General features: G+C 38.6%; 1 protein-coding gene and 1 pseudogene across 6 annotated transcripts in view; one reads left to right on the top strand and one right to left on the bottom strand.

Moving 5' to 3' along the window:
- Positions 1–12,377, bottom strand: part of DTNB (dystrobrevin beta) — a 248,010-nt gene that overhangs the window by 205,062 nt on the left and 30,571 nt on the right. For all 6 annotated transcript variants that reach the window (XR_012122390.1, XM_073215694.1, XM_073215680.1 and 3 more), the window contains one exon: positions 1,714–1,794. Coding sequence is in view for 5 of the 6 variants with exons in the window: in XM_073215694.1 (XP_073071795.1) it covers positions 1,714–1,794 (81 nt within the window). In the remaining variant the exon portion in view is untranslated. The remainder of the gene's footprint in view (positions 1–1,713; positions 1,795–12,377) is intronic.
- Positions 4,807–6,506, top strand: LOC118970074 (obg-like ATPase 1 pseudogene; annotated as a pseudogene).

Genomic DNA, 12,377 nt, shown 5'->3' with positions numbered 1-12,377 from the left:
GCTGGGCATAGAAGCCACAGGGCATAAATATGCAAAGAAGTAAAAAGCTAACCTTTTCAAACAATATGGCTTCTCTCTCACTTACCAACTTTACATCTCCCTGTATGGCCCGGAAGATGACTGGTTAGCCAGAGACGGGTAAGATTCCTCAAGGGAGGAACAACCTAAGACAGGCAGAGTCGCAGGGGGGCCATCAGGTGAGAAATTGGGGATCAACAGTGGTGAGGCTAAGAACCTCACCCCCCCTGTTTTGAGAGAAATCTTCTGCATCCGTGGATGTTTTATTGCCCTTGTCTAGCTTGGATTAACACATAGTCTACAGGCACACACCTGATCATCTACAATTGGTCACTTACAACACTAAACTATGTTTTCTACCTTTATCTTGCATCTACCTACCACTTCAGCATTTTATTAAAAATAATAATAATAATAATAATAAAGGGAGAAATGTGGGATCCACATATAAATCAAGTATAAAAATCAAACGAATATTCATATTTGACCTGATTGTTTATAATTCATAATGCGTGATCAAAACTGAAAGTTTCTGTGATGAATGCCCTTGTACTGTTCACCATGTAAGAACTTATTCACTATGTAAGAATTCGTTCACCATGTAAGAACTTGTTCGTTATGCTTCAGAAGATTGGAGACTGACGAGAATTAGGCTTGAGATGGATTAATGATTGTGCATTGAGCATTGACCCCCCTATACAGAATTTTATTGTTATTAACAACCATTTGATCAATAAATATGAGATGCCCTCTCAAAAAAAAAAAAAAAGTTTCACAAAATACTTTCTAGCCGTACCATATAATTTGCATTCTTTCTCTTTTTTTTTCTTTCTCTTTACTTCTCTATTGCATGCTTTACATTCTGGCTACAGCCCACCAAAATCATTTCATGTACCATTAATGCATCACAACCCTTAATTTGAAAAACAATGCTTTGGGAAACCACAGAAGAAACATGATTTCAGTGTAGGATGGCATGGTAAACTCTCTAGAGAAAATGTCACATTAGGATTTTTGAGTAAAACTTAGAGTAGGTTTAGTCATGGGTTTATAATAAATAGCAAAACCAGGACTAAATGTGAAGTTTTTCCAATTCCAAAGCTAATGTTCTTTCTATTATACAAAACAGCTTTCATTAATATATACATATACTCACACACAAGAAAAGTATAGTAATTATGTAACTAGTTCACCTTGGAAATTAACAGAAGAAAGATGTTATATGTAGAGATTTTATATATATACACATATACGTGTATATATTTTACTTGTTCTATATGTAGCAGCTGTAGTGATTACTTTTGGAAATGGCTGATTCATATTATATTAAGTTTAATCAGGAAAGTTTTTATTATATCTCTATCAAAATACTAAATTTTTTCCTCCAGAAGGTGATAAACCGTATTCATTTTGGATAAAACTCTTCACTAAAGAAAATGACAAGGAGATGTCAAATCTTCCATTTCAAGAACATCAATACAATGCCAGCCTTAAAACTAGTTACATTACTGAGTTTGTTAATTTTGAGCAACACAGAGTAAAATGACAAATTCTTTCCATTACAAAGTTTATATTCCAATAAATACTTACAAAAATAATAAAATTAACATTACAATATGACTAAACAATATTAAAATCTCTTATATTACTGAGAGCTCTATCAAGCTATCACAGAAATCAGTAGAAATGACTTACAATTGCATCGTTTTTGTACAAATCGTAATTTGCAAGCTGTTCTGTAAGTTGACAGTCGTATCACATCAAAATTCTGAGCACCTGAAAAAAGGGAAAATAAAAAATAAAAAATGTTCAACTGGATTTACTGTTTAATTTCCAAATGCTGGGAAGGGACTCCATTCCATCATGTTTGCACAGTCTATATATAACATGTCAACTATGCCTCCTTCGGATAAAACACAAAGTGGGAAGGAAGTGTTAGGCACACTTTCTGCATGCCCACTTCATGCCAACCACTGTACCAGTAGTTTTGCCTATGTGACCCTGTCTACCAGCCTAAGAACAAGTCAATTCACCTAGTATAACTCACTCTCTTCACTCTTTCTCCAGTGCAGTTAAGAGTTGATTTGGGTACTTCAAAACAAAAGGGAGCAAGTATCACACCACTCCAAAGCCAACTAGTTTAGGACAATGGGAATCTTCCCATGCTTCAGCCCAGTTTGCCAGAAATCTCCACACTGAAGTTTTAGGTACTAGTGAAAAATCAACAATCACTTTGCTTCTCTTTGCCACTGTCCTTTGTGAAGACACATCCCTCGACAAGCAGTGTAAAGAAAATAGAGACAGCAGTAGGATGGCACAGGATTCAGAAATTCTACTGAGCCCTGGTCAGACTATCATTTTAAAAAAATCTAGTAGTCCAAATCCAAAAATATTTTCTAAGAGTTAAGATACAATCAATAACCTAAGAACTTTATTAAAATCTTATTGTACCATCACTCAACCAACCAGGTTCTCAAATTCCCCATATGTTTACCTTCTTCTGAAGCAGTCATCTTTCAGAAAATCCTTATACACTGCCTCTAATGCCCTTCACTTTTTAAATACTTCTCTCATCTAAGTGTCATGCTGATTTCCTGGTTAGAAAATATGGTAGTTTGGCATATAAAAAATGAAAAAAGAAGTCGTCAGTGAAGAAACTGAAATGATTATAGTTTTCCTTTGGAGATTCTGAAGTAGAAATGATTAGTTTTTCACTTCATTACCATTCAAGAACACTTTATCGTAAGAAATACAGTAAAGAATGATTAGAGAAAGGATTAAAGATGGCGGTGTGAGAAGAGAGACACAGACTTCCTCCTAAAACTGGATACAATGAGAAAATATAGTTGGCACAACTAATCATGAGAGAGCAACAGGAAAGAGGATGGTGTCAGACTGCACACATCTGGAGAAAAGAGCAGACCTCACCGAATGGGGTAACGTACCAGAGCTGTGACTCCACGGGACCCGAGCCCTTCCCCCACCCCAGCTCACTGGCGGGTGGAAGAGAAATGGAGCAGGGAGGGCGTGGAAGGCTTGGGACTGCTGAATACCTAGCTCCGGAGATCTGCGCTCAGAGCACAAACCTACATTTCATGGTGCTTTCATGAGACTTGCATGACTACCGGGTTGGAAAGTTAATACAGGCAGAGTTCCTGGGGAGACTGGGATTCCGGCCGCTTGTGGAAAGCAGGGATCCATATCCAGCTGCTCTGGGACAAAAACTTTTATCTGTGTGCCTGGCCCACACAGGCAGTGGAGACAGGCACAGCAGCCAGGAGGCAGGGAACAGCTCTTTCCTCCCCCCAGGCACCAGTACTGCTCCCCTGCGATCCCTGATATTGCTTCAGGGTAGCAGCTCCAGAAGAGAGCTTCTGGACACTAGAGGGCGCCATATACAAACATGAAACACCAAAGGAACCTTGTCCAGAGTAAAATTATTAATACAACTCCTGAGAAAGATTTAAATAATATGGACCTTGTGACTCTTCCTGAAAGGGAGTTCAAAATAAAAATCATCAACATTCTAATGGAGATATGGAAAGACATCCAAGAAATCAGGAATGAATTCAGGTCAGAGATCCAATCGTTGAAGAGCACGATGGAGGGTATTAAAAGCAGTTTGGATACGGTGGAGGAGACAATAAATGAAATAGAAACTAGAGAGGAGGAATACAAAGAAGCTGAGGCACAGAGAGAAAAAAGGATCTCTAAGAATGAAAGAATATTGAGAACACTGTGTGACCAATCCAAGTGAAACAATATTCGCATTATAGGGATACCAGAAGAAGAAGAAGAAGAGAGAGAAAGGGATAGAAAGTGTCTTTGAGGAGGTAGTTGCTGAAAACTTCCCTGATCTGGGGAAAGAGATAGTCTCTCAGGCCATGGAGATCCACAGATCTCCCAATACAAGGGACCCAAGGAAGACAACACCAAGACACATAGTAATTAAAATGGGAAAGATCAAAGATAAGGACAGACTGTTAAAAGCAGCCAGAGGCAGAAATAAGATCACATACAAAGGAAAGCCCATCAGGCTAACATCAGACTTCTTAGCAGAAACCTTACAGGCTATAAGGGAGTGGCATGATGTATTTAATGCCATGAAGCAGAAGGACCTGGAACCAAGATTACTTTATCGGGCAAGATTATCATTTAAATTTGAAGGAGAGATTAAACAATTTCCAGATCAAAAGCTGAGAGAATTCACCTCCCACAAACCATCTCTACAGTCTATTTTGGAGGGAACTGCTATAGATGGAAGTGTTCCTAAGGCTGAATAGCTGTCACCAGAGGTAATACAACCACAGTAAAGAAAGTAGAACAGCTAATTACGAAGCAAATGCAAAATTAAATTAACTATCCCCAAAGTCAATCAAGGGATAGACAAAAAGTACAGAATTTGATACCTAATATATAAAGACTGAAGGAGGAAGAAAAAGGAGGAGAAACAGAAAAGAACCTCTAGATTGTGTTTGTAACAGCATACTAAGTGAGTTAAGTTAGACTCTTAGATAGTAAGGAAAGTAACCTGGAATCTTTGGTAACCACGAATCTAAAGCCTGAAATGGCAATAAGTACATTCCTATCAATAATCACCCTAAATGTAAATGGACTGAATGCACCAATCAAAAGACATAGAGTCACTGAATGGGTAAAAAAACAAGACCAATCTATATGCTGCTTACAAGAGACTCACCTCAAACCCAAAGACATTGACAGATTAAAAGTCAAGGATGGGGGCGCGTGCTCGGCGCGCAGGTGCCACCCAGCGCCCCCCCTGCTCCGCTGCCGCCGTTGTGCATGCAGCTGGGCGGAGGGGCCGGGCCTGTGCTCTCTCCTCCTCCTTCCCCACCTCCCACTGCTGGCAGGGCTCGTCTCCTGCTGCCGCTGGGACCCCCGTCATCGCCTGCCATGAGCACGATGCCCCCAAAAAAGGGAGGTGATGGAATTAAAGCACCCTCAATCATTGGAAGATTTGGAACCTCCTTGAAAATTGGTATTGTTGGATTGCCAAATGTTGGGAAGTCTACCTTCTTCAATGTATTAACCTATAGTCAGGCATCTGCAGAAAACTTCCCATTCTGCACGATTGATCCTAATGAGAGCAGAGTACCTGTGCCAGATGAAAGATTTGACTTCCTTTGCCAGTACCACAAACCAGCAAGCAAAATTCCTGCCTTTTTAAATGTAGTGGATATTGCTGGCCTTGTGAAAGGAGCTCATAATGGACAAGGCCTGGGAAATGCCTTTTTATCTCATATTAGTGCCTGTGATGGAATCTTTCATTTAACACGTGCTTTTGAAGATGATGATATCACACATGTTGAAGGAAGTGTAGATCCTATTCGAGATACAGAAATAATACATGAAGAACTTCAGCTTAAAGATGAGGAAATGATTGGGCCCATTATAGATAAACTTCAAAAAGTGACTGTGAGAGGAGGAGATAAAAAACTAAAACCTGAATATGACATAATGTACAAAGTCAAATCCTGGGTTATAGATCAAAAGAAACCTGTTCCCTTCTATCATGACTGGAATGACAAAGAGATTGAATAAAAACTTATTTCTGACTTCAAAACCAATGGTCTATTTGGTTAATCTTTCTGAAAAAGACTACATTAGGAAGAAAAACAAATGGTTGATAAAAATTAAAGAGTGGGTGGACAAGTGTGACCCAGGTGCCTTGGTTATTCCTTTTAGTGGGGCCTTGGAACTCAAACTGCAAGAATTGAGTGCTGAGGAGAGACAGAAGTATCTGGAAGTGAACATGACACAAAGCGCTTTGCCAAAGATCATTAAGGCTGGGTTTGCAGCACTCCAACTAGAATACTTTTTCACTGCAGGCCCAGATGAAGTGCGTGCATGGACCATCAGGAAAGGGACGAAGGCCCCTCAAGCTACAGGAAAGATTCACACAGATTTTGAAAAAGGACTCATTATGGCTAAAGTGATGAAATATGAAGATTTTAAAGAAGAAGGTTCTGAAAATGCAGTTAAGGCTGCTGGAAAATACAGACAACAAGGGAGAAATTACATTGTTGAAGATGGAGATATCTTCTTCAAATTTAATACACCTCAGCAACCAAAGAAGAAATGAATTTTAGTTATGCCTCAGATAAACATACAACTTCCCAAAGGCATGATTTTTTTTTTATTACAATTTTTGAAAACTGAAGGGACACATAAAGTTGGGGCACTGGGAATCATCTACAAAAAGGATTTTTAAAATTTGTTTTAAAATTAAAATACTGTGTATCTCCATTCAAATGCAACTTCACTAAATGTGAACAGCTTTGCTTTTCACATGAGTAAGACCCTACTCCAAATTGTAGAAGCTTTTCAGGAACCATATTACTCTCATGATACTTCATTAATCTCCATCATGCATGCCAAGCCTGACACATTTGACAGTGAGGGCTATGTGGCTCGCTCCATTTTGAATCTACAGAGAATGCATGTTTTACAGTACTCCAGATGTCCACTCAATAAAACATTTGACAAAAAAAAAAAAAGTCAAGGGACGGAAAAAGATATTTCATGCAAACAATAGGGAGAAAAAAGCAGATGTTGCAGTACTTGAATCAGACAAAATAGACTTCAAAACAAAGAAAGTAACAAGAGATAAAGAAGGACATTGCATAATGATAATGCGGTCAGTCCAACTGGAGGATATAACCATTATAAATATATATGCACACAACACAGGAGCACCAGCATATGTGAAACAAATACTAACAGAACTAAAGGAGGAAATAGAATGCAATGCATTCATTTTAGGAGACTTCAACACACCATTCACTCCAAAGGACAGATCCACCAGACAGAAAATAAGTAAGGACACAGAGGCACTGAACAACACACTAGAACAGAAGGACGTAATAGACATCTATAGAACTCTAAACCCAAAAGCAACAGGATACACATTCTTCTCAAGTGCACATGGAACATTCCCAGAATAGACCACATACTAGGCCACATAAAGAGCCTCAGTAAATTCAAAAAGATTGAAATTCTATCAAATAACTTCTCTGACCACAAAGGTATAAAACTAGAAATAAATTGTACAAGGAAAGCAAAAAGGCTCACAAACACATGCAGGCTTAACAACACGAACACATGCAGGCTTAACAACACGCTCCTAAATAGTCAATGGATCAGTGAACAAATTAAAATGGAGATCCAGCAATATATGAAAATAAATGACGACAACAACACAAAGCCCTAACTTCTGTGGGATGCAGCGAAAGCAGTTCTAAGAATAAAGTATGTAGCAATCCAGGCATATTTAAAAAGGGAAGAACAAACCCAAATGAATAGTCTAACGTCACAATTATCAAAATTGGAAAAAGAAGAACAAATGAGGCCTAAAGTCAGCAGAAGGAGGGACATAATAAAGATCAGAGAAGAAATAAATAAAATTGAGAAGAATAAAACAATAGAGAAAAATCAATGAAACCAAGAGCTCGTTCCTTAAGAAATAAACAAAAAAGATAAGACTCTAGCCAGACTTAAGAGAAAAAGAGAATCAATACACATCAACAGAATCAGAAACGAGGAAGGAAGCATCATGACAGACCCAACAGATTTACAAAGAATTATTAGAGAATACTATGAAAACCTATATGCTAACAAGCTGGAAAACCTAGAAGAAATGGACAACTTCCTAGAAAAATACAACCTTCCAAGACTGACCAAGGAAGAAACAGAAAATCTAAACAGACCAATTACCAGCAATGAAATTGAAGCGGTAATCAAAAAACTACCCAAGAACAAAACCTCCAGGCCAGATGGATTTACCGAGGAATTTTATCAGACATACAGAGAAGACATAATACCCATTCTCCTTAAAGTGTTCCAAAAAATAGAAGAGGAGGGAATACTCCCAAACTCATTCTATGAAGCCAGCATCACCCTAATACCAAAACCAGGCAAAGACCCCACCAAAAAAGAAAACTACAGACCAATATCCCTGATGAACGTAGATGCAAAAATACTCAACAAAATATTAGCAAACCGAATTCAAAAATACATCAAAAGGATCATACACCATGACCAAGTGGGATTCATCCCAGGGATGCAAGGATGGTACAACATTCGAAAATCCATCAACATCATCCACCATATCAACAAAAAGGACAAAAAACCACATGATCATCTCCATTGACGCTGAAAAAGCATTCAACAAAATTCAACATCCATTCATGATAAAAACTCTCAACAAAATGGGCATAGAGGGCAAGTACCTCAACATAAAAAGGCCATATATGATAAACCCACAGCTAACATCATACTTAACAGTGAGAAGTTGAAAGCTTTTCCTCTGAGATCGGGAACAAGACAGGGATGCCCACTCTCTCCACTGTTACTCAACATAGTACTGGAGGTCTAGCCATGGCAATTAGACAAAACAAAGAAATACAAGGAATCCAGATTCCTTGTATTGGTAAAGAAGAAGTTAAACTGTCACTATTTGCAGATGCCATGATATTGTACATAAAAAACCCTAAAGACTCCACTCCAAAACTACTAGAACTAATATCAGAATTCAGCAAAGTTGCAGGATACAAAATTAACACACAGAAATCTGTGGCTTTCCTATACACTAACAATGAACTAATAGAAAGAGAAATCAGGAAAACAATTCCATTCACAATTGCATCAAAAAGAATAAAATACTTAGGAATAAACCTTACCAAGGAAGTGGAAGATCTATACCCTGAAAACTATAAGACACTCTTAAGAGAAATTAAAGAGGACGCTACAAATGGAAACTCATCCCATGCTCCTGGCTAGGAAGAATTAATATTGTCAAAATGGCCATCCTGCCCAAAGCAATATACAGATTTGATACAATCCCTATCAAATTACCAACAGCATTCTTCAATGAACTGGAACAAATAGTTCAAAAATTCGTAAGGAAACACCAAAGACCCCGAATAGCCAAAGAAATTCTGAGAAGGAAGAATAAGGTGGGGAGGGATCTCGCTCCCCAACTTCAAGCTCTACTACAAAGCCACAGTAATCAAGACAGTTTGGTACTGGCAGAAGAACAGAGCCACAGACCACTGGAACAGAATAGAGACCCCAGATTTTAACCAAAACATACATGGCCAATTAATATATGATAAAAGAGCCATGGACATACAATGCGGAAATGACAGTCTCTTCAACAGATGGTGCTAGCAAAACTGGACAGCTACATGTAAGAGACTGAAACTGGATCACTGTCTAACCCCATACACAAAAGTAAATTCGAAATGGATCAAAGACCTGAATGTAAGTCATGAAACCATAAAACTCTTAGAAAAAAACATAGGCAAAAATCTCTTAGACATAAACATGAGTGACCTCTTCTTGAACATATCTCCCTGGGCAAGGAAAACAACAGCAAAAATGAACAAGTGGGACTATATTAAGCTGAAAAGCTTCTGTACAGCAAAAGACACCATAAATAGAACAAAAAGGAACCCTACAGTAGGGGAGAATATATTTGAAAATGACAGATCCGATAAAGGCTTGACGTCCAGAATATATAAAGAGCTCACACGCCTCAACAAACAAAAAACAAATAACACAATTAAAAAATGGGCAGAGGAACTGAACAGACAGTTCTCTAAAAAAGAAATACAGATGGTCAACAGACACATGAAAAAATGCTCCACATCGCTAATTATCAGAGAAATGCAAATTAAAACTACAATGAGGTATCACCTCACACCAGTAAGGATGGCTGCCATCCAAAAGACAAACAACAACAAATGTTGGCGAGGCTGTGGAGAAAGGGGAACCCTCCTACACTGCTGGTGGGAATGTAAATTAGTTCAACCATTGTGGAAAGCAGTATGGAGGTACATCAAAATGCTCAAAACAGACTTACCATTTGACCCAAGAATTCCACTCCTAGGAATTTACCCTAAGAACGCAGCAATCAAGTTTGAGAAAGACAGATGCACCCCTATGTTTATCGCAGCACTATTTACAATAGCCAAGAATTGGAAGCAACCTAAATGTCCATTGGTAGATGAATGGATAAAGAAGATGTGGTACATATACACAATGGAATACTACTCAGCCATAAGAAAAGGGCAAATCCTACCATTTGCAGCAACATGGATGGAGCTGGAGGGTATTATGCTCAGCGAAATAAGCCAAGCGGAGAAAGAGAAATACCAAATGATTTCACTCATCTGTGGAGTATAAGAACAAAGGAAAAACTGAAGGAACAAAACAGCAGCAGAATCACAGAACTCAAGAATGGACTAACAGGTACCAAAGGGAAAGGGACTGGGGAGGATGGGTGGGTAGGGAGGGTTAAGGGGGGGGAAGAAGAAGGGGGTATTAAGATTAGCATGCATGGGTGGGGTGGGAGAAAGGCGAGGGCTGTACAACACAGAGTAGACAAGTAGTGACTCTATAACATTTTGCTATGCTGATGGACAGTGACTGTAAAGGGGTTTATAGGGGGGGTCTGGTTATACAGAGGATCAAAGCCTAAGTTGGCTACCCCAAAAATGAACTAAGATACGATATGAAAAAGAACTTCCAACATCAGCACTCTCTGGAATACTCAAGCCAGAAGATGATCATCAAAAAACCCCAACAAAGATCCACGCGCTGCTACGGGTGTAGATGCACTCATTCCACTGGTTCCTGAACTTGCCATGGGAATGAAGAAGGAGATATCTAAGCTGGCCTGTGCATACAGTAAAACAACAAATTTGACTGGATCTATACTGTAGGAACTCAACCAAGAATTAGAAGTGCAAATTGTAGCACTCCAAAATCTTACAACTACAGACTATTTACTGTTAAAAGAACATATGGGATGTGAACAGTCCCCAGGAATGGGTTGTTTTAATTTGTCTGATTTCTCTCAGACTGTTCAAGTTCAGTTGGACAATATCCACTATATCATAGATAAGTTTTCACAAATGCCTAAGGTGCCTAACTTGTTTTCTTGGTTTCACTATAGATGGCTGGTAATTATAGGTATGCTTTGGTTATGTAACTGTACTCCTATTATGTTAATGTGTGTGTGCAATTTAATTAGTAGTTTAAAACCTATACATGCTTATGTTACTCTACAAGAAGATATGTCAAAGAAATAATCAATCTTCCCATGTTTTCTTCCGCCTGCTACTTCTATAGCTTTTCTTCTTCCTTCCTAATTACAACCCTTAAATAGAATTCGTGCCTCATATCGAATTTACCGTGTATCATAATTCTTCCAAGTGGTAAAGATACCTCAAGACAAATGCTGGGCATAGAAGCCACAGGGCATAAATATGCAAAGAAGTAAAAAACTAACCTTTTCAAACAATAAGGCTTCTCTCTCACTTACCAACTTTACATTTCCCTGTATGGCCCCAGAAGATGACTGGTTAGCCAGAGACGGGTAAGATTCCTCAAGGGAGGAACAACCTAAGACAGGCACAGTCACAGGGGGGCCATCAGGTGAGAAATTGGGGATCAACAGAGGTGAGGCTTAGAACCTCTCTCCCCCTGTTCTGAGAGAAATCTTCTGCATCCGTGGATGTTTTATTGTCCTTGTCTAGGTTGGATTAATAGTCTACAGGCACACACCTGATCATCTACATTTGCTCTCTTACAACACTAAACTATGTTTTCTACCTTTATCTTGCATCTACCTACCACTTCAGCATTTTATTAAAAATAATAATAATAAAGAGAGAAATGTGGCATCCACATATAAATCAAGTATAAAAATCAAACAAATATTCATATTTGAACTGACTGTTTGTAGTTCATGGTGCGTGATCAAAACTGAAGGTTTCTGTGATGACTGCCCTTGTACTATTCACCATGTAACTTATTCACTATGTAAGAATTTGTTCTCCATGTAGGAGCTTGTTCATTGTGCTTCAGAGGAGTGGACACTGACGAGAATTGGGCTTGGGGTGGATTAATGATTGTGCGTTGAGCACTGAGTCCCCTATACAGAGTTTTATTGTTGTTAACAACAATTTGATAAAAAAAAATAGGAGCAATGTCCTCAAAAAAAAAAAAAAAAAAAAAAAAGGATGTAATGTATAGCATAAGGAATATAGTCAAAATATTGTAACAACTTGGTATGGTGATAGCTGGTACCTAGAATTATCATGTATATAAATGTTCAATCACTGTGTTGTACACCTGAAACTAATGTAATACTGTGTGTCAACTACCCTTCAATAAAAAATAATTATCTAAAAGAAAGAAAGGAAAGAAAGAAGGAAAGGGAGGGAGGAAGGGAGGGAGGGAGGGAGGGAGGGAGGGAGGGAGGAAGGAAGGAAGGAAGGAAGGAAGGAAGGAAGGAAGGAAGGAAGGAAGGAAGGAAGGAAGGAAGGAAGGAA

Source organism: Manis javanica, chromosome 1, assembly GCF_040802235.1.
Source record: "Manis javanica isolate MJ-LG chromosome 1, MJ_LKY, whole genome shotgun sequence".
Lineage (NCBI taxonomy): Eukaryota > Metazoa > Chordata > Mammalia > Pholidota > Manidae > Manis > Manis javanica.
Note: the sequence above shows the minus strand (reverse complement) of the source record. Positions and strands in the feature narration are given on the sequence as shown.